The 20,722-nt window shown below is 43.6% G+C and overlaps 1 protein-coding gene across 2 annotated transcripts in view; it reads left to right on the top strand.

Moving 5' to 3' along the window:
• Positions 1-607: 607 nt before the first annotated feature.
• The window catches only part of slc27a6 (solute carrier family 27 member 6), a 92,088-nt gene continuing 71,973 nt past the window's right edge, over positions 608-20,722 (top strand). The window contains exon 1 of one of the 2 annotated variants that reach the window (XM_068030178.1): positions 608-1,372. In XM_068030178.1, coding sequence (XP_067886279.1) covers positions 892-1,372 — 481 coding nt within the window. In that variant the 5' untranslated portion in view covers positions 608-891. The remainder of the gene's footprint in view (positions 1,373-20,722) is intronic. The other variant, XM_068030177.1, reaches the window with a different exon arrangement.

The following is a 20,722-nucleotide window of genomic DNA, read 5'->3' as shown; positions in this document are numbered from 1 at the left end:
GGAACAATACTTGTGGCATTTACCTATCAAGCCACCTCTCCATTGCTGCTGAGAAATTTGTCTGGGCACGTACTACCGACAAGAGGAGGAAGAGGTGTCCTGGCCAATATTTATTCCTCAACCAATACCTTAAAGGACCCCAGACTGCCTGGTTGATATCATATTGCTGTTTGTGGGAGCTTGCTGTGCACAAATTGGTTGCCACGGTTCCTACATTACAACAGTGGCTACACTTCAAAAAATACTTCATTGGCTGTTAAGCACTTTGAGACATCATGAAACCGTGAAAGTTACTATACAAATGCAAGATTTTCTTTCTTTATTAGCGTTGTAAGATCACCGGTTGAACTTCAATTAGGCCCGGCCACAAAAATGGCCCGGTTGCCCTGCCAACTCCATCGGACAGGCAGAGGTAGTGTAACCCACTACCTGTCCACTGTACGACATGTACAAAAATCACCAACATACATTTCAACCTATCCCTCATTGGTGCCATGTCAATATGCAACACCCTGAAGTGTGACACCTTTGAAAAATCGAACTTAAATGTCAGACTTTTAGTTAAATAGGATTGCTTAAAGCGCAGTAGCAACAAGCTTGGAAGATTTGAACAAAAGTTGAACATGCATTACACAAGGCAGTGCAGGATGTCCCGCCTTATTTGGTGCTTGAAGACATTTCACTTTCACTGTATGGTCACTGTCCTTGTCGTTCACTGAAAAGTTATCAGGAGGAAAGAAAATAACTCATTCCATAACGTGGTAAACAGGATTGAGTGAGAACTGGGTGGAGGAGACCACAGAAGAAATTGAAGGCGCTCAAGAAGCGGAGAAAGACGATCAATCGACTTTGTTTTAAATCATTCTCCTTTGGTCAGACGCAGCTGGAAGAATGTTGTCTGTCGCTGCAGCAGCGGTCGCAGGAGCCATCGCCTTGCTGATGCTCCTGAATCTCACCTTTCCCTGTCTGTGCCAGGACGTGCGCTTTGTATTACGAGCCAGCAAATTCGGCTTCAGGCTTTTAAAAGTTTACCTCACCGGAAGGGTGCTGACCGTCCTGGATCGCTTCACGCAGCAGGTGGAGGCAAACCCGCACAAAACCTTCTTGCTGTACGAGGGCCGACCTTACACTTACCGAGCCGTGGACAGCCGAAGCAACCGAGTAGCTCAGGTCTTCCTTCAGCACCAACACGGCGTGAGAGCGGGTGACACGGTAGCGCTGCTGATGAGCAACGAGCCCGACTTCGTGTGCGTCTGGTTCGGCTTGTCCAAGCTCGGTTGTGCCGTGGCTTTCCTCAACACCAACCTCCGTGAACGCTCACTCTTGCACTGCCTGGACAGCTCGGGGGCCAAGACCCTGGTAGTGGGCGCAGGTAAGAAAGGACTTGCATTTTCGAGCACCTTTCACCCCCTCAGAATGTCCCAAAGCTATTGACAGCCAATGAAGTACTTTATTGAAGCCTAGTCACTGTTGTAGAGAAATGCAGCTGCCAATCTGCCCCAAATCAGGTCAGAGCCCAGATAATGTGTTTTGGTCTCGTGTTGGACGAGGTATGAATATTGGCCAGGAGATCTCCCCGCTTTTCTTTGTCAGTACCATGGAATCTTTTACCTCTACCACAAAGGGCAAACAGGACCTTGGTTTAATGTCCCATCCAAAAGATGGGGCCTCCAACAATGTAGTTGTATCTCAGTACTACACTCAGGCTAGATTATGAACTCAAGGCTCTTGAGTAGGGCTTGAACCCATGATCTTCTGACTCAGATTGCTGCTCATTCCTTTGTTTGCCCTTCAGTATTGAAATATCATCCTATTTCCTGCATTCAGTTTCTGATGAGAGCATTTCTTTGCTCAGAATTAGCTGCCAAAGAGTGAACAGTAGATTGGGGTTCTTGATTTTTCAGAGGAGACTTCATCAGCTACAGTTGGGTCTCATAGTAGGAGGTACTTTCATGGAGGTTTTTCACCAAGCTTTCTTGAGCAAGTTGTTCTCATTTATGGATGTCTAATTTGTATGGTTTCAGAGTCACTTGTAAATAGTCATTATATCTCCTGTTGTCTACCTTGAGATTGTTTCCCAGTTATTAATGCACCATAAAAGATTTTCTTCAGGATTACTTCATCAGACACTTGTACCACATGACCTTTTTAAAAATTTATTCATTCTTGAGATGTGAACACCACTGGCAAGGCCAGCATTTATTGCCCATCTCTAAATAATTTTGGTGTCAGGGATCTTGATTTACCATCTGATCTTCATTAGTTATCTTCAGCAGTTTAGGTGAAAGTCATTTTGTTTCTTAATTTGTTGTGCATATGCTGCATTGAATTTGCAGTACAGAAATGTCCAAGTTTCACAGACATAAAGCAGGGTTATCAGATCAATAGCCCTGTAGATTTTGAACTAGGTTTACAGGCTGATGTTTCTCTTGTTCCAAAGATGCTCACAGCGTTTGCCAAGAGCTAAGGCTGGCTTTGGTGTTTCTGCAGATGCTTCTGTAGTGATATGGACTTTTCGAGACATGGTGAATCTATTCATTGCCTAAAAAATGTGATTCGCAATGGTGATGATAGGTGCAGTGTAATCCTTGCCAATGACTAGTTGGAAGAGTACCACTATCTTTTTAAACCAGATAGTCATGCCAAATTGCAGGCAAGCTGCTGCAAAGTGGTTCATGATTGTCCCACATCCTGGGAGTGGGCCACGATAGCACTACTAAGCTAAGGCAGACACAACTGGTAGTACTATTTGCATAGACTAGGCTTGTATTCCCTTGAGTATTGAAGATTAAGGGTGATATATTTGAGGTTTTTCAGGTGATTAAAGGAGTTGATAGGTAGATAGAGAAAGAGTATTTCCTCTGCTGAGAGAGTCCAGATCATGGGGGCATAACCTTAAAATTAGAACTAGGCCATTCAGAGTTCATGTCACAAAAAGGGTAGTGGAAATCTGGAATTCTCTCTCCGAAAAAGCTGTTGAGGCTAGGTCAATTGAAAATTTCAAAACAGAAATTGATAGATTTTTGTTAGACAAGAATATTGCGGGTTACGGAACTGGGCGGGAAGATGGAGTTAAGATTCAGATAAGCCATGATCTAATTAAATGGCAGGATAGGCTTGTGGGGCTGTATGGCTTACCCTGTTCCTATACTCTTAAAACAACTGGCAAATTTATACTTCTCACCGACTTTATCATGTTGACAGAGGATGTATATGCCATTTTTTTCAGCAGTTGGTGTGTGTAGGAGGTTTGAATGTAATGCTCACAATATGCTTTAATATCTAATTTTGTTAGAAGCAAGTACTATTATTAGAACTTTATAGCAGTTGGTGGAATCAACAGCTTAAACTTTGTTTAGTCAAAGTCAGTTGTGAATTCCTTTTTAACTTGAAATAATTTTTTAGCTAAAAATACCCTGTGTCAGGCCCATGGAGCAAATAATTTTATAATGACTTGAAGAAAGTGAACACAATTGAATTTTGAACAGAAATTCAATGCATTACAGAGATGCACTGCTCAAATAGTACTGTCTAGGCAAAGATTTTTGGTTGGCATTTTTTTGTTTGTCAACTATTCATGAATTTCTTTCTCGCTGCTCCATCTCTTCCCACCTCCCTACCTCCCCCATCCCCCAAAAGGAACAATTCCACTTATACATATTCACAATATATCTGACAAATATATAATTTGTTTGGTGAATAATGCTGACTTGTTTTTTCCAGCATGTTAATATGCTAGGCTTTTTTACTGTATTTGCACCAATGTATATAGGAAAAAATGAACTTGTGCCAGTCTGCTTTAATGTACTAATACCTTAAATCATCTGCATCAAATTCGTGCAAACAATTTATATTTGTTTCAACACTGCTTTCAGTTCTGGGGGTTGCTTTAAATCAGGGTTGTCCAACCTTTTCGGGCAGAGTGCCACATTATGATTTTTGCTCGGCCAGGGGCGCCGGTGAGCAAATTTCAAAAGATAAAGGCATTAAACATTTATCTTACTAATAAAAATAACAACATGTGCATTTTTATGAAGAACTTTCGATGAGAAGATTAATTTTTTGACTTACTTTCTCATCACTGTATTGAAAACTGATTTAGTGACATACCTGGCATTATTTTTGCTTGCATAAGTAGTCAATCCTTGCCTGCACACTTGATGTTGCGATGTTGAGTATTCTGGATAGATGTCCATCTGTCAGGAGAGATCTGGATCTCTCTTCCCCCCTCTCCCCATGCTTGTGTGTGTCTTGTTCTCTCTTCCCCTGCTCCACCCCCATCTCTAGGACTATGGGACACAGATTGAAAGTTTTGTGCAAAAGATATGAGGAAGCACTTTTTTACGTAGTGGGTGGTAATGACCTGGAACTCGCTGCTCCCAAGGGTGGTGGAAGTGGACATGATCAGTGATTTCAAGAGGTGGTTGGATGGCCACCTGAGAGAAATAGACTTTCAGGGCTATGGGGATTGAACCAGGGTGTGGGACTAACTGCATAGCTCCGTGGAGAGCCAGCATGGATTCGATTGGCTGAATGGCCTCCTTCTATGCCGTAAGTAAATGACTCTATGACTCTCTGTTTCTATCTTTCTCTCCCCCATCTCTCTCTCTGTCCCTTCCCCCCCCCCCCCCATCTCTCCACTCTCCCTCTCGTCCCTCTCTTTCCCCCCGTCTCTCTCCCCCTCTTTCTGTCCCTTTCTACCCCCTCTCTCCACAGCACCTTCGCAGCATCATATACTGCTCCAGTTCTAATGTAAGGTCACTGACCTGAAACATTAACTCTGCTTCTCTCTCCTCAGATCCTGCCAGACCTGCTGAGTTTTTCCAGCACTTTCTGTTTTCATCGCACAAATTCTGAGTAAGCTTACACTGGCATAAACATCGGTTCTGCTTTTGTTGGCTGAAAATTATATGTTCATGTGTATATTAAAAGCACTTTACGTCTTATTGGATTATCTAACCAACAATTTATTTAAATGAATATGTGTTTCGTTAAAGATGGTATTACTTAACTTACATTTTTTCGAAAATTATAATCCTGCTATCATGGATTCTGCCTCAGATAGCTACATTCCCAAATTGTACGTGTCAAATTGTAATCTTTATTCACATATTATAGTAAATGTTTCCTTTTCAGGTATTGAGTACTTTTTTCATAAACTTCAGTAATTTTCTTGCCAACTTGGTACAAACTTGATAAAATGACTGTGCTACCATTCATTGGATGCGTTTGCCCAGCTTCAGGTCTGCTCATTTAGGATTGTCAACTAAAAACAATTCAGCGTTGTTGTGCTTCCAGCAGATCTGTTCTTGAGTTAATGCCACATGGATATGTTGCCAAATAAAGGACAAAGCATTGCCAGAGTAACTAGCAAATATGCTAACAGTCTTTACTGATTTTTGTGTATGAGACCTGTTCTACAAAATGCAACAGTAATTTTTTTAAAACCCAAAGAAAGGTCTGATACAGGCCTATAACAATTTTGCATATTCTTACCAGTGTATAAGCAGCAAGTGACTCCTGCTTTATCAGTTACTATACACGAGGAAGTTTTTAAGGGATTGGGTTAATGTGGATTCAAGGGTTTTTTTTGCATTTGCATATAACATAAACATATATTGAATATAACAACATCGATAGTTACTGACAGTACTCCATGGCAAAGCTCTATTTCTGACTATATCATTTAATTGTCCTCAAAATTAACAAACATGCTTTCTTTGGAAAAGTGATCAAGACGTTCCGGTATTTATAAAAACTTCCATAAATGGGATGTATAATAGAACCTTTCAATACAGAAAGTATTTAATCTACTCTGCAGTCCTGCCACATCCAGTCATGAATGGTAGTGGACATTAAACAACTAATGGGAGGAGGAGGCTCCACAAACATCCCCATCCTCATTGATGAGGCAGTTCAGCAAGTTTGTACAAAAAACAGGCTGAAGCATTTGCAAACATCTTCAGCCAGAAGTACCGAGTGGGTAATCCATCTGGGCCTCCTCCTGAGGTCGCCAGCATCACAGATGCCAGTCTTCAGCCAATTTGATTCACTCCATGTGATATTAAGAAATGGCTGAAGTCACTGGATACAGCAAGGGCTATTGGCCCTGACAACATCCCGGCTGTAGTACTGAAGACTTGTCCTCCAGAAATAGCTGAGCCCCTAGCCAAGCTGTTCCAGTACAGCTACAACACATGCATCAATGCAACAATATTGAAAAGTACCCAGGTGTGTCCTGTCTGCAAAAAGCAGGGCAAATCCAATCCGGCCACTTACCACCCCATCAGTCTACTCTCAATCATTAATAATGTGATAGAAGGTGTCGACACCAGTGCCATTAAGTGGTTCTTGCTCAGAGTACCTGTTCACTAATGCTCAGTTTGCGTTCTGCCAGGGCAACTTGGCTCCTGACCTTATTACAGCCTTGGTCCAAACCTGGACAAAAGAGCTGAATTTCAGAGGTGAGGTGAGACTGATTGCCCTTGATATCAAGATAGTATTTAACTGAGTGTAGCCTCAAGAAGCCCTATCAAAATTGAAGCCGGTAGGAATTGGGGTAAACCCTCGCCTGGTTGGAGTCATACCCAGCACAAAGAAAGGTGGTTGTGGTTGTTCAAGGCCAATCATCTCAGCCTCAGGACATCACTGCAGTAGTTCCTCAGGGCAGTGTCCTCAGCCCAACCATCTTCAGTTGCTTCATCAATGACCTTCCCGCCATCATAAAGTCAGAAGTTGGGGTGTTCGCTGATGATCGCACAGTGTTCAGTACCATTTGCAACTCCTCAAACGCTGAAGCAGTCTGTGCCCACATGCAGGAAGACCTGGACAACATTCAGGCTTGGGCTGATAAGTGGCAACAATATTTACGCCACACAAGTACCAGGCAATGACCATCTTTGACAGGAAAGAATCTAACCATCTCCTTTTGATGTTCAACAGCATTACTATCACTGAATACCCCACCATCAACATCCTGGTGGTCACTATTGACCATAAACTTAACTGGACCAGCCACATAAATACTGTGGCTACAAAAGCAAGTCAGAGGCTGGGTGAGTAACTTACCTCCTGACTCCCCAAAGCCTGCACATCAAAAATATACACTACATGGCAGCCACCATCAGCTGAAGAGAAAATAAGCACAGAAAGCAAAAATTAGGAGACCAAGCAAAAAAAAAGCCAGAACACAAATGAAGCTCCACCAATGGTGAATGCACTGTGTAACTGAGTTATGTAGACTGGAAGGTCTTGGGGTTCAAGTCCCAGTCTGTGCCAAGTTAGCTGATGTCAGTGGAGCTGATTGTACAGACTGACAATTGACCCTAAATATCGGTGAGGGTTTCTTGCCCTTAATAACTATACAATGATCCCTGTTGGAATGTGAGTTCATGTAGATGTTGGCCAAGGGCAGGATCGAGCTTGGCATAGTTAAATTACTGCCAATGTCCACTAGGCTTACATGTGAAGGCGAGCCACTTGGGCAAGATACTGGAGAGCAACAATAAGCAGTGTCTTTGGGAGAGAAGCAAGAGGAGGAAACGGAGGAAAAAATGGCAAAACCCTCCTCAAAACAAATCACATGGATTTAAAAAAATCACAGCTGTCTTGTATGTAAATCTACTTTGGGGATTCAGTAAACCTTTATGAGCCACTTGGTCTTCACTTATCTCAGCTTGATGTCCGATAAACACCTCTCTGTTTGTGTTTTCCAACACTAATGTAGTTGTTATTTGGTATACAAATGAAGTTAGTAGAGGAAGACAGTGTAAATATATATTCAGAAAAAAAACAGTCATTTGTGGTCCAACTGGTTTGCCCACAAGCAAAATAAGACCCCAAATGCCTTAAGAAACATTGTAGGTCAATCAACACTGGTAAAGAGAAAAGATGTTAATATTTTGGATGTGAAACCTTCGTTAGTTCTCATGAAGGCTCTGCCATTGGAATTTTTTTTCTCCTTCCAGAGGCTGATGGCCCAGTTATGTATTCCCACCAGCTTCAAGTTTTATTTCAAATCTCCAGTGTCTGGAGGTTTCTTTTGTCTTTGGAATGGTTTAATGGAAGCACACAATTTGTTTTTATTTAAAATTAAGAATACTTAAAACAACAATAAAACTGTTCAATCCTAAAAGTTAGATATTTGCATGTCATGTAAAACAATACAACCAGGTACTACAGATCGTTCTAAGAATTAGTTGTCTGATGTCTGAATCATGTTTGGTTTCGTGTGCTGGTTTCTTCATTGAACCATGAGATTCAGAACATAGAACATAGAACAGTACAGCACAGTACAGGCCCTTCGGCCCACGATGTTGTGCCGAACCTTTAACCTACTCTAAGATCAAACTAACTACCTACCCTTCATTCTACTATCATCCATGTACCTATCCAAGAGTCGCTTAAATGCCCCTAATGTATCTGCTTCTACCACCACCGCTGGCAGCGCATTCCACGCACCCACCACTCTCTGTGTAAAGTACCTACCTCTGACATCTCCCCGAAACCTTCCTCCAATCACCTTAAAATTATGCCCCCTGGTGATAGCCCTTTCCACCCTGGGAAAAAGTCTCTGACTATCCACTCTATCTATGCCTCTCATTATCTTGTACCCCTCTATCAAGTCACCTCTCATCCTTCTTCGCTCCATTGAGAAAAGCCCTAGCTCCTTCAATCTTTCTTCGTAAGAAATGCCCTCCAGTCCAGGCAGCATACTGGTAAATCTCCTCTGCACCCTCTCTAAAGCTTCCACATCCTTCCTATAATGAGGCGACCAGAACTGAACACAATATTCGAAGTGTGGTCGAACCGGGGCCTGATAGAGCTGCAGCATAACCTCACGGCTCTTAAACTCAATCCCCCTGTTAATGAAAGCCAACACACCATATGCCTTCTTAACAACCCTATCAACTTGGGTGGCAACTTTGAGCGATCTTTGGACATGGACCCCAAGATCCCTCTGTTCCTCCACACTACCAAGAATCCTGTCTTTAAGCCTGTATTCTGCATTCAAATTCGACCTTCCAAAATGAATCACTTCACACTTTTCCAGGTTGAACTCCATCTGCCACTTCTCAGCCCAGCTCTGCATCCTGTCAATGTCCCGTTGCAACCTAGAACAGCCTTCCACACTATCCACAACTCCAGCAACCTTCGTGTCATCGGCAAACTTGCTAACCTAGCCTTCCACTTCCTCATCCAAGTCATTTATAAAAATCACAAAGAGCAGAGGTCCCAGAACAGATCCTTGTGGAACACCACTGGTCACCGAGCTCCATGCTGAATACTTTCCATCTACTACCACCCTCTGTCTTCTATGGGCTAGCCAATTTTGTATCCAGACAGCCAACTTCCCCTGTATCCCATGCCTCCTCACTTTCTGAATGAGCCTACCATGGGGAACCTTATCAAACGCCTTGCTAAAATCCATATACACCACATCCACTGCTCTTCCTTCATCAATGTGTTTTGTCAAATCTTCAAAGAATTCAATAAGGCTTGTGAGGCATGACCTGCCCCTCACAAAGCTATGCTGACTGTCTCTAACCAAACCATGCTTTTCCAAATAATCATAAATCCTGTCTCTCAGAATCCTCTCCAATAATTTGCCCACTACTGACATAAGACTGACTGGTCTATAATTCCCAGGGTTATCCCTATTCCCTTTCTTGAACAAGGGAACAACATTTGCCACCCTCCAATCATCCGGTACTACTCCAGTGGACAGTGAGGATGCAAAGATCATCACCAAAGGCGCAGCAATCTCTTTCCTCGCTTCCCGTAATATCCTTGGGTATATCCCGTCTGGCCCCGGGGACTTATCTGTCCTCATATCATTCAAAATCTCCAGCACATCCTCCCTCTTAACCTCAACCTGTTCGAGCATATCAGCCTGTTCCACGCTGTCCTCACAAACGACCAGGTCCCTCTCACTAGTAAATACTGAAGCAAAGTATTCATTTAGGACCTCCCCTACCTCCTCCGACTCCAGGCACAAGTTCCCTCCACTATCCCTGATTGGCCCTACTCTCACTCTGGCCATCCTCTTGTTCCTCACATAAGTGCAGAACGTCTTGGGATTTTCCTTAATGCTACCCGCCAAGACTTTTTCATGTCCCCTTCTAGCTCTCCTAAGTCCATTCTTCAGTTCCTTCCTGGCTACCTTGTAACCCTCTAGAGCCCTGTCTGATCCTTGCTTCCTCAACCTTAAGTAAGCTTCCTTCTTCCTCTTGACTCGCTGTTCCACATCTCTTGTCATCCAAGGTTCCTTCACCCTACCATCCCTTCCCTGCCTCATCGGGACAAACCTATCCAGCAGTCGCAGCAAGTGCTCCCTAAACAACCTCCACATTTCTGTCGTGCATTTCCCTGAGAACATCTGTTCCCAATTTATGCTCCCCAGTTCCTGCCTAATAGCATTGTAATTCCCCCTCCCCCAATTAAATATTTTCCCATCCCGTCTGCTCCTGTCCCTCTCCATGACTATAGTAAAGGTCAGGGAGTTGTGATCACTATCACCGAAATGCTCTCCCACCGAGAGATCTGCCACCTGGCCTGGTTCGTTGCGAAGCACCAAGTCCAACCTAGCCTCCCCTCTAGTCGGCCTATCTACATATTGAGTCAGGAAACCTTCCTGGACACACCTGACAAAAACTGCTCCATCCAAACTATTTGCACTAAGGAGGTTCCAATCAATATTAGGGAAGTTTAAGTCACCCATGACAACAACCCTGTTACTTCTGCACCTTTCCAAAATCTGCCTCCCAATCTGTTCCTCCGTGTCTCTGTTGCTCTTGGAGGGTCGATAGAAAACTCCCAACAAAGTGACTTCTCCTTTCCTGTTTCTGACTTCCACCCATAATGACTCAGTAGACAAACCCTCCTCGATGACCTCCCTTTCTGCAGCTGTGATACTATCCCTGATTAGCAATTCCACTCCCCCACCTCTTTTACCTCCCTCCCTATTCCTTTTGAAACATCTAAACCCCGGAACATCCAACATCCATTCCTGCCCCTGTGATATCCACGTCTCCGTAATGGCCACAACAACGTAGCTCCAAGTACTGATCCATGCTCTAAGTTCATCATCCTTATTCCTGACACTTCTTGCGTTAAAATAGAGACACTTCAACCCATCATACTGGCTGCCACTTTGTCGTGTCAATTGTCTAACCTTCCTCACAGACTTTCTGCACTCGGTATCTGCCTGTTCAACAGCTACCCCATCCACTGATCTGTAGCTCTGGTTCCCATCCCCCTGCCAAACTAGTTTAAACCCTCCCGATGAGCTCTGGCAAACCTTCCGCCCAGGATATTGGTGCCCCTCCAGTTCAGATGCAACCCGTCCTTCTTGTACAGGTCCCACCTTCCCCAGAAGGTATCCCAATGATCCACATATCTGAATCCCTCCCTCCTACACCAGTTCTGTAGCCACGTGTTCAGCTGCACTCGCTCCCTGTTTCTAGCCTCACTAGTATGTGGCACCGGTAACAATCCTGAGATTACTACTCTGCTCGTCCTGCCTTTCAGCTTCCAACCTAACTCCCTATATTCGCTTTTCAGGTCCTCATCCCTTTTCCTAGCTATGTCATTGGTACCGATATGTACCACGACCTCTGGCTGCTCCCCCTCCCCCTTAAGAATCCTGTGGACTCGATCCGAGACATCCCTGACCCTGGCACCCGGGAGTCAATATACCATCCGGGAGTCTCGTTCGCGACCACAGAATCTCCTGTCTGTTCCTCTAACCATTGAATCTCTTATCACTATCGCTCTCCTATTCTCCCCCCTTCCCTTCTGAGCCACTGAGCCAGGCTCAGTGCCAGGGACCTGGCCACTATGGCTTTCCTCTGGTAGGTCCCCCCCCCCCAACCGTATCCAAAACGGTATACGTATTATTGAGGGGAACGGCCACAGGGGATCCCTGCACTGTGCGCCTATTCCCTTTCCCTCCCCTGACAGTCACCCAGCTACCTTTATCCTGTAACTTAAGTGTCACTACTTCCCTATAACTGCTCGCTATCACCCCCTCAGCATCCTGAATGATCCGAAGTTCATCCAGCTCCAGCTCCAGTTCCCTAATGCAGTCTGCGAGGAGCTAGAGTTGGGTGCACTTCTCACAGGTGAAGTCAGCAGGGACACAAGTGGTGACCCTCACTTCCCACATCCTGCAAGAGGAGCATGCAACTGCCCTAGCTTCCAACCCCTCTGCTCTATATTGACAACAGAGATTTTAAAAAAAAGGAAAACCTTACCTTACCAAACCCTCCACACAAGAGTCCTTTTTTTTGGTTAGAGGAGGAGGATGGGTGGGAGACACTACACGTGTAGTGTTTCGGGTTTAGCCACTACCCGAATTTCTAGGTTTACTTACCCAGCAGTCCCCGTGTCCGCATCAAAAAAAAAGCTGCCGAAACAAAAGGTAAGTTAATTTCAACTGAAACTCGCCTTCCCAGCTGCTACCTCGCTATTTGATTCTATAGTTCTTTCAATCCATCTGGGATTGAATGAAGCACAGTTTGAAACAAAGAACCTTCCCTTTCCCATGGGTTTACAGATTTTTCAATTCAATTCATTTGGTGTCTACTGCAAAACTCTGCTTTAATACGAGTTTATGTGCCACGCTAGTGTGACCTGCTCCTGATGGATGGGTCTTGCGGAGCTCGAATTAACCCCCCAAATAAAGCTGCTAGATTCACTAGAGCTGGCTACCAAAACAAAATGCTGTTGTAAACAGGGCCTAGACTTTTTTTGGAAAAAAACAGGTCTTCATAACATTGGTCTTATTGAACCAGTCAGATTAACTTTGGGATAAAAGCAAAATACTGCGGATGCTGGAAATCTGAAATAAAAACAAGAAATGCTGGAACCACTCAGCAGGTCTGGCAGCATCTGTGGAAAGAGAAACAGAGTTAACGTTTCGGGTCAGTGACCCTTCTTCGGAACTCAACTTTGGGGTTGTTCATGGCTGCTCGAGATGAGACCCACATTGGGAGCCACCAGCACTATAATGCAATACAAAAACTGTTTCGGAGAAACAGTCATAAAAATAAGTGATGCTGGAAAGTATAAATGCAATATCAATGCAGCAAAATGTGCTCTTCTAAGTTGGAATTTAGGTACATTATTGGATAGGTTAGGGAATATCTTTTTTCATGCAGCTTGCTATTCTGTGTTCTTCCCCATGCTATAATTGGATGAAAAAAATAAATGTTCCATTTCTGTAATATTGACATTCTTGGCTGCAATCACAAAATTCTTTTTCTTCACCTTAGGAAGGTGTGTTTCTGGGTGTGATGGGTGCTATCGAAGGGCAGTCAGGTGTATGTCGTCTAAATGAATCTGCACGCTTTTTATCCTTTCTGTTAGAAAATTGATGGGTTTGCAATAGGACAGTAAATCCACTCTTTGGGAATTCCTGTGCTCCCCTCTTTGATCTTTCACTGCAGGTATTAACTGTAACTCAAACCTGTCATTGTTATTTGGCTCTCGGATTGGACTCTGCTGTGGGAATTCTTGGTCTCATGATCAAAATGCATTGTGCCAGTGGGAGCAGGTGTTGTGCACCAAGTAGAAGAGTAGGTACAATAAGAAGGGGTGAATTGGGAACTTAATATTCTGGCTTCAGGAAAGATAGCAAAGGGAAATAAAAGGAGGGGAGTGTTGCACTATTGATCAAAAAGCTGTTAGAACAGTGGAGAGGGATGATTCAGTTGAGGGGTCAAAGACAATCTGTTGGTTAGAATTAAGGTACAGTAGAGGAGCTATTACAATACTGGTGTCTAGAGGACACCAAAATAGTGGGAAAAAGATTGAGGAGAAATTTATGGGAAAATTACAGAAAGTTATAAGAACTGCAGAGTTATGGTAATGGGGCACTTCTACAATTAAGAGTAAAAATACTTAACTGGAGGAAGGCTAACTTTGCGGGTATATGTGCACAAATCTTTGAAGGTGACAAGGCCAAGTTAACAAAACAGTTAATAAAGCATGTGGGATCCTGGCCTTTATAAACTGTGCTATGGAATACAAAAGCCAGATATGCCAAACCTTCATAAGCTGGAGTATTGTGTTCAATTCTGGGCTCCACACTTCAGGAATGATTTGAAGGCTTTGGAGAAAGTGCAGAAGTAATTTGCTAGAATGGTTCCAGGGATTACAGTTATGTGGATAGATTTCAGAAGCTAGGGGTGTTACAACTTAAGAGCAGAAGAAGTTCAGAGGAGATTTGATGGAAGTGTTAAAAATCATAGGGAGCTTAAATAGAGTAAATAAAGAGAAACTATTTCTAATGGATGAAGGGTCCAAAAGAGGGCACAGATTTAAGGTGTTTATCTGAAGAACCAGAGGCTACATGAGGAAAATTGTTTTATACAATGAATAGTTAGGAGTTGGAATGCACTGCCTGATTGGGTAGTAGATTCAATAGTAATTCATTATAGTTGACCTCAAAAAAACTGCCCTCAAAAATGGCCTGGCAAGCCAATCAGTTGTATCAAACCACTACAGAAAAGTCAAATAAGAATAAAATTGGACAGACCATCTGGCATCGACCTAGGAAACGGAAACGACAAAGGCACACCATGCCCAGTCATAGTCATTAGGACACAGAAGGAGTCCATTCAGCTCACCGAGTCCATGCTGTCCCTCTGCAGAGCAATCCAATCCGTCACATTTCCTGGCTCTATTCGCATAGCCCTGTAAGTTTGTTTCCCTCAAGTTCCCATCCAATTTCCTTTTGAAATCATTCATCATCTTCGCTTCCACTACCCTCGTAGGCAGTAAGTTCCAGGTCGCTACCACTCACTGTGTAAAAAACTTCTTCCTCACATCCCCCTGCATCTCTTGCCCAAAATCTTTTACTGTGTCCCTTAGTCCTTGTACTATCAGATAATAGGGAAGTTTTTTTTGTCTACCTTATCTAAACCTTTCATAATCTTGTACACCTCTATCAAATCTCCCCTCCATCTCCTTTGCACTAAGGAGAACAACCCCAGCTTCTCCAACCTAACCTAGTAGCTAAAATCCCTCATCCCTGGAACCATTCTGGTAAATCTTCTCTGCATCGTCTCAAGGACCCTTACATCCTTCCTAAAGTGTGGTGACCAGGACTGGACACAATACTGTAGTTGTGGCCTAACCAGAGCTTTATAAAGGTTCAGCCTAACTTCCCTGCTTTTGTACTCAATACTTCTATTTATGAAGCCCAAGGTCCTATATGCTTTGCTAATTACTCCCTCAATATATCCTGACAGAGGCAGGTCTCTGTGCCCCTGCACACTCGTTAAAACTGTGCCAATTAATTTGTATTGCCGCTCCTTATCCCTTCTGCCAAAATGCATCACCACACACTTCTCCGTATTAAATTCCATCTATCACTTGTCTGCCATTCTGCTAGCTTATTTATCTATGTCCTTTTGCAGTCTTTTGTTATCGTCCTTACTTTCTGCCACACCTCCACACCTCCAAGTTTGGTATCATCAGCAAATTTTGAAATTTTACTCTGCATTCCAATATCCAAGTCATTTATATATATCAAAAAAAAACATTGGTCCTACCACTGACTCCTGGGGAACACTACAGTCTACCATCCTCCAATCTGAGAAACAACTATTTACCGCTACTCGCTGTTTTCTGTCCTTAAGCTAATTTTTTTATCAAAGCTGACACTGACCCTCCTATTCCATGAGCCTGAATTTTGTTAACCAGCCTTTTATATGGTATTTTGACACTTTCTTAAAATCCATATAGATGACATCCATTGCTTTTCCTTCATCAACCTCTGTTACTTCATCAAAAAATTCAAGCACGATCCGCCTTTTACAAATCGATGCTGGTTCTCCTTAATTAACTCAAACATCTCCAAGTGTCTGTTAATTTTTTCCCTAATTATTGTTTCTAAAATCTAACCCACCACCGATGTTAAACTGACTAGCCGGTGGTTACTAGGAATGTCCTTACACTCTTTTCTTGAAGAAGGGTTTCTCATTTGCCAATCTCCAATCCTTTGACACATCCCTGTATCTAAGGAAGATTGGAAAATTATGGCAAGCCCCTCTGCTATCTCCACTCCCACTTCCTTTTGCAACTTGGGATGCAAGCCATCTGGACCAATCTTAAGCATAGCTAGCCTTTCCAGTACATAATTCCTATCACGTTTCACCTCATCCATTACCTCTACCATCTTTGCTTCTACCAATATTTTGTTAGCATCCTCGTCCTTGGTAAACACCCAAAGAAAGTAGTCTTTAAGTATTCTAGCCTTGCCTTGCACCTCTAAGCATATTTCACCCTCTTTGTCCCTAATAGGTCCCGTCCCACCGTATATTACCTGCTTACTGCTGATTTTTGGGTTCCCTTTTATATAAACTGTCATTCTATTCTCATTTTCTCTCTTTGCCAGTTTTACTTTCCTCTTCACTTCCCTTTCAACTTATTGCATTTGGCCTGGTTCTCGCTTGAATAATTCATCTGAATACATGCTTTTTATTATTTTCTCACATTCTCTGTCTCTCTCGACATCTGAGGAGCCCTGACTTTGATTCCCTTACCTTTTACCCTTGTTGACATGTACCTAACCTGTACCTGAAACATCTCCAAAAATCACCCTTTGTCCGTTACAGTTTTTCCTGTCAATCTCTGGTCCCATTTTATCCTGGCTAGTTTCCCTCTTATCCCATTGAAGTTAGCCGTCTTCCAATTTACAAGTTCTACTTCAGATTATTCCTTGCTCTTCTCCATTACTAACCTAAACCTTATGATATGATGATCACTCTTATCCAAGTGTTCCCCTATATCGACACTTGATCCACTTGGCCCGCCTCATTCCCCAGCACTAGATCCAGCAATGGCTCCTTCCAAGTTGGGCTGAGAACATACTGGTCAAGGAAGTTCTCCTGAACACATTCCAGAAAATCTTACCCCTCCTCACCCTTTACTCTAACGTTATCCCAATTGATATTTGAGTAATTAAAGTCTCCAATTTCACCACTGATTTTCCTGAAGATTTGCTCCTCCATCCCTCTCTCATTATTTGGAGGCCAATAGAATGCCCCCAGTAACGTGATCATCCTTTTTCTTCTGAACTCTAGCTGAATGGATGGTGTCTTTGCCTCCTCAAGGACATCCTCCCTTTCCAGCACTACAATGTCTTCCCTAATATATACTGCCACTCCACCTCCCTCTTTTCCTTCCCTATCTTTTCTGAACACTTTGTATCCTTGAATATTAATCGCCCAATCCTCACTATTTTTAAGCCACGTTTCTGTTATTGCCACTACATCATATCCTCACACGTCTATTTGTGCTTTTGGCTCACCAAGCTTATTCACCACACTTTGTACATTTACATACATGCATTGTAAACCTGTCTTTGTATTCCTTGTGGTCCTTCTTAGACTGCTTCTATCTAATATGGTACTACTTCCTTCTCTAGTACCAACCAACACACTTTGGAGGAAAGGAACATAGGAAATAGGGCAAGAGTAGGCCATTTGGCCCATCGAGCCTGCTCTGCCATTCAATCAGATCATGGCTGACCATCTACTTCTGTGCCATTTTTCTTCACTATCTCCATATTCCTTGATGTCATTAGTATCCTTTGTGCACCTTGTTCCTCTTTTCTCCTTCTGTATACTGGTGCCCACCCCCCTGCCAATTTAGTTTAAACCTTCCCCAACCACACTAGTGAACCTCCGCACGAGCACATTGATCCCAGTCTTGTTGAGGTGCAACCTGTTCCTTTTGAATAGGTGACTCCTGCCCCAGAACTGCTCCCAATGTCCCAAGAATCCGAAGCCCTCCCTCCTGCACCATGTCTCAAGCCATGCATTGATCCCCCTGTCTTCCTATTGCTACTCTAGCTAGCGTGAGACACTGGGCGTAATCCAGAGATTACTACCTACAAGATCCTACTTTTTAACTTCCTCCCTGCTCTCTCTATGTCATTACTGACATGTACTATAACTTCTAGCTCATTCACTTCCTCCCGACCCTCTCCATGGTGTATTTTATCCTGGCACCAGGGAGGCAACACACCGCGCAAGCCTCACAATCATGGTTACAGAAAAGCCTCTCTGGCCCCCCCATTCCCCCAACTATGGAATCTCCTACAACGACTGCATTATTACTCTTTGCTGTTTTCTCCTGTGCAATCCTTGCCTATTGGTGCCATGGTGTTAATGTGATGTCAAGAAACGACTGAAGGCACTGGATACAGCAAAGGCTATGGGACCCTTACGACATCCCAGCTATAGCACTGAAGAGTTGTACTCCAGAACTAGCCACACTCTTTGCCAAGCTGTTCTAGTACAGATAGGAATCTACCTGAGAATGTGGAAAATTTGCCAGGTATGTCCATCCACAAAAATCAGCAGAAAACCAATGCGGCCAATTACCGCCCCATCAGTTGACTCTCAATCATCATCAAAGTGATCGGCAATGTCGTCAACGGTGTTATTAAACGGCCCTCCATCATAAGGCCAGAAGTGGGGATGTTCGCTGATGATTGCATAATGTTCAGCACCACCATTCGCGACTCCTCAGATACTCAAACAGTCCGTGTAGAAATGCAGCATGACCTGGACAATATCCTGGTTTGGGCTGATAGGTGGCAAGTAACATTAATGCTGCACAAGTCGCAGGCAATGACCATCGCCAACAAGAGAGAATCTAACCATCTCCCCTTGACATTTAATGGCATTACAATCGCTGAATCCCCCACTATCAACACCCTGGGGGGTTACCATTGACCAGAAACGGAACTGGAGTAGCCATATAAATACCATGGCTACAAGAGCTGGTCAGAGGCTAGGAATCCTGCGGCGAGTAATTCACCTCCTGATTCCTCAAAGCCTGTCCACCATCTACAAGGTACAAGTCAGAGGTGTGATGGAATACTTTCCACTTGCCTGGATGGTTACAGCTCCAACAACACTCAAGAAGCTCGACACCATCCAGGACAAAGCAGCCGGCTTGATTGGCACCTCATCCACTACCCTCAACATTCACTCCCTCCACCACCAATGCACAGTGGCAGCAGTGTGTACCATCTACAAGATGCACTGCAGCAAGACAATAGAGCTCTTTAGACAGCATCTTCCAAACCAGCAACCTCTACCAACTAGAAGGACGAGAGCAGAAGATGCATGGCAACACCACCACCTGCAAGTTCCCCTCCAAGCCACACACCATCCTGACTTGGAACTATATCACCCTTCCTTCACTGCCGCTGCGTCAAAATTCTGGAACTCCCTTCCTAACAGCACTGTTGGTGTATCTACCCCACATGGACTGCAGTGGTTCAAGAAGGTAACTCACCACCACCTGCTCAAGGGCAATTAGGGATGGGCAATAAATGCTGGCCTAGCCAGCAACACCCACATCCCATGAACGAATAAAATAAAACTTACTTAGCAACAACCTGCTCACCGATGCTCAGTTTGGGTTCTGCCAGGGCCATTCTGTTCCAGATCTCATTCCAGTCTTGGTCCATACATGGACAAAAGAACTGAATTTCATAGGTGAGGTGAGAGTGACTGCCCTTGACAGCAAGGTAGCATTTGATTGAGTGTCACATCAAGAAGCCCTAGCAAAATTGAAGTCATTGGGAATCAGGGAGAAAACTCTCTGCAGGTGGGCGTCATATCTAGCACAAAGGAAGATAGTGGTGGTTTGCTGGAGGCCAATCATTTCAGCCCCAGGACATTACTGCAGAAGTTCCTCAGTGTTTGGTACCATTCGCAACACCTCAGATACTGAAGCAGTCTGTGCCCACATGGAGCAAGACTTGTTCAACATCCAGGCTTGGGCTGATAAGTGGCAAGTAACATTTACGCCACACAAGTGCCAGGCAATGACCACCTCCAACAAGAGAGTGACATGCACGGAAGGAACCATGATGAAATATGCAATGAAATGGAAGAATTATGAATTTAAAAAGACTACTGCAAAACAAAATCACAAGAACATGCCATATGACCCCTCCTGTACTGGAAATCCACAAACTTGTCTACAAGGACGAGGCTGCTTAACCTCATCTGAAATAGCACTGGGGAGAACCCCTTTGAAATTGAAAGAAGCTATTGCATATTAATGTCTCTGGTCGACATGACAGAGGATGCTGGAGACAGTCTGGCTCATAACCAAACCAAGATGAATAAGGTGTGAAGCAACATCATCATAACAGACTGATTCCCATTCAAGCATTAAACAATGGCCATGATTATCATATCCTGGCCCATTGTATGGTGACAACAGGGGAGAGGGCTATGCATATCCTAACAGAAGCTAAAGTGAGGGATTTTTACCTTAAAAGGTAGCTGTCTGGAGAGAGAGAGAGAGAGAGAGAGAGAGGGGAGATCAAGCCAACATCACAGAAAGCCTGTGAGAAGAATCCAGCAAGCAAGAACCCTGCTGATGAAGAACAGCCACCACAGCAGAGACAGCACAAAGTGACTTTGAGATTAACCATCTGTGAAGGTAACAAATTTTACACCACCAGCTTTGGGCTGTATTACAACCACTAGAGCTCTACAATACCTTTGCAAGTTCAAGGCTGCGAATAATCAGACCTGCAACCTTTTTATAAAATAAAGGCTTTCCCTCCCGAGAAGATGCAATAATCTTCAGTAAATCATAAACACTTACTTCACTTGGGACTTTAAACTACCTCTTACCCTTTTCTGTCTATCTATTTTTGTGTATGTAATGTATGTGAGTATGG

The sequence above is a fragment of the Heterodontus francisci genome, chromosome 4 (genome assembly GCF_036365525.1).
Source record: "Heterodontus francisci isolate sHetFra1 chromosome 4, sHetFra1.hap1, whole genome shotgun sequence".
Classification (NCBI taxonomy): Eukaryota; Metazoa; Chordata; class Chondrichthyes; order Heterodontiformes; family Heterodontidae; genus Heterodontus; species Heterodontus francisci.
The sequence above is the reverse complement of the archived record's forward strand: the minus strand, read 5'-3'. Positions and strand labels throughout refer to the sequence as shown.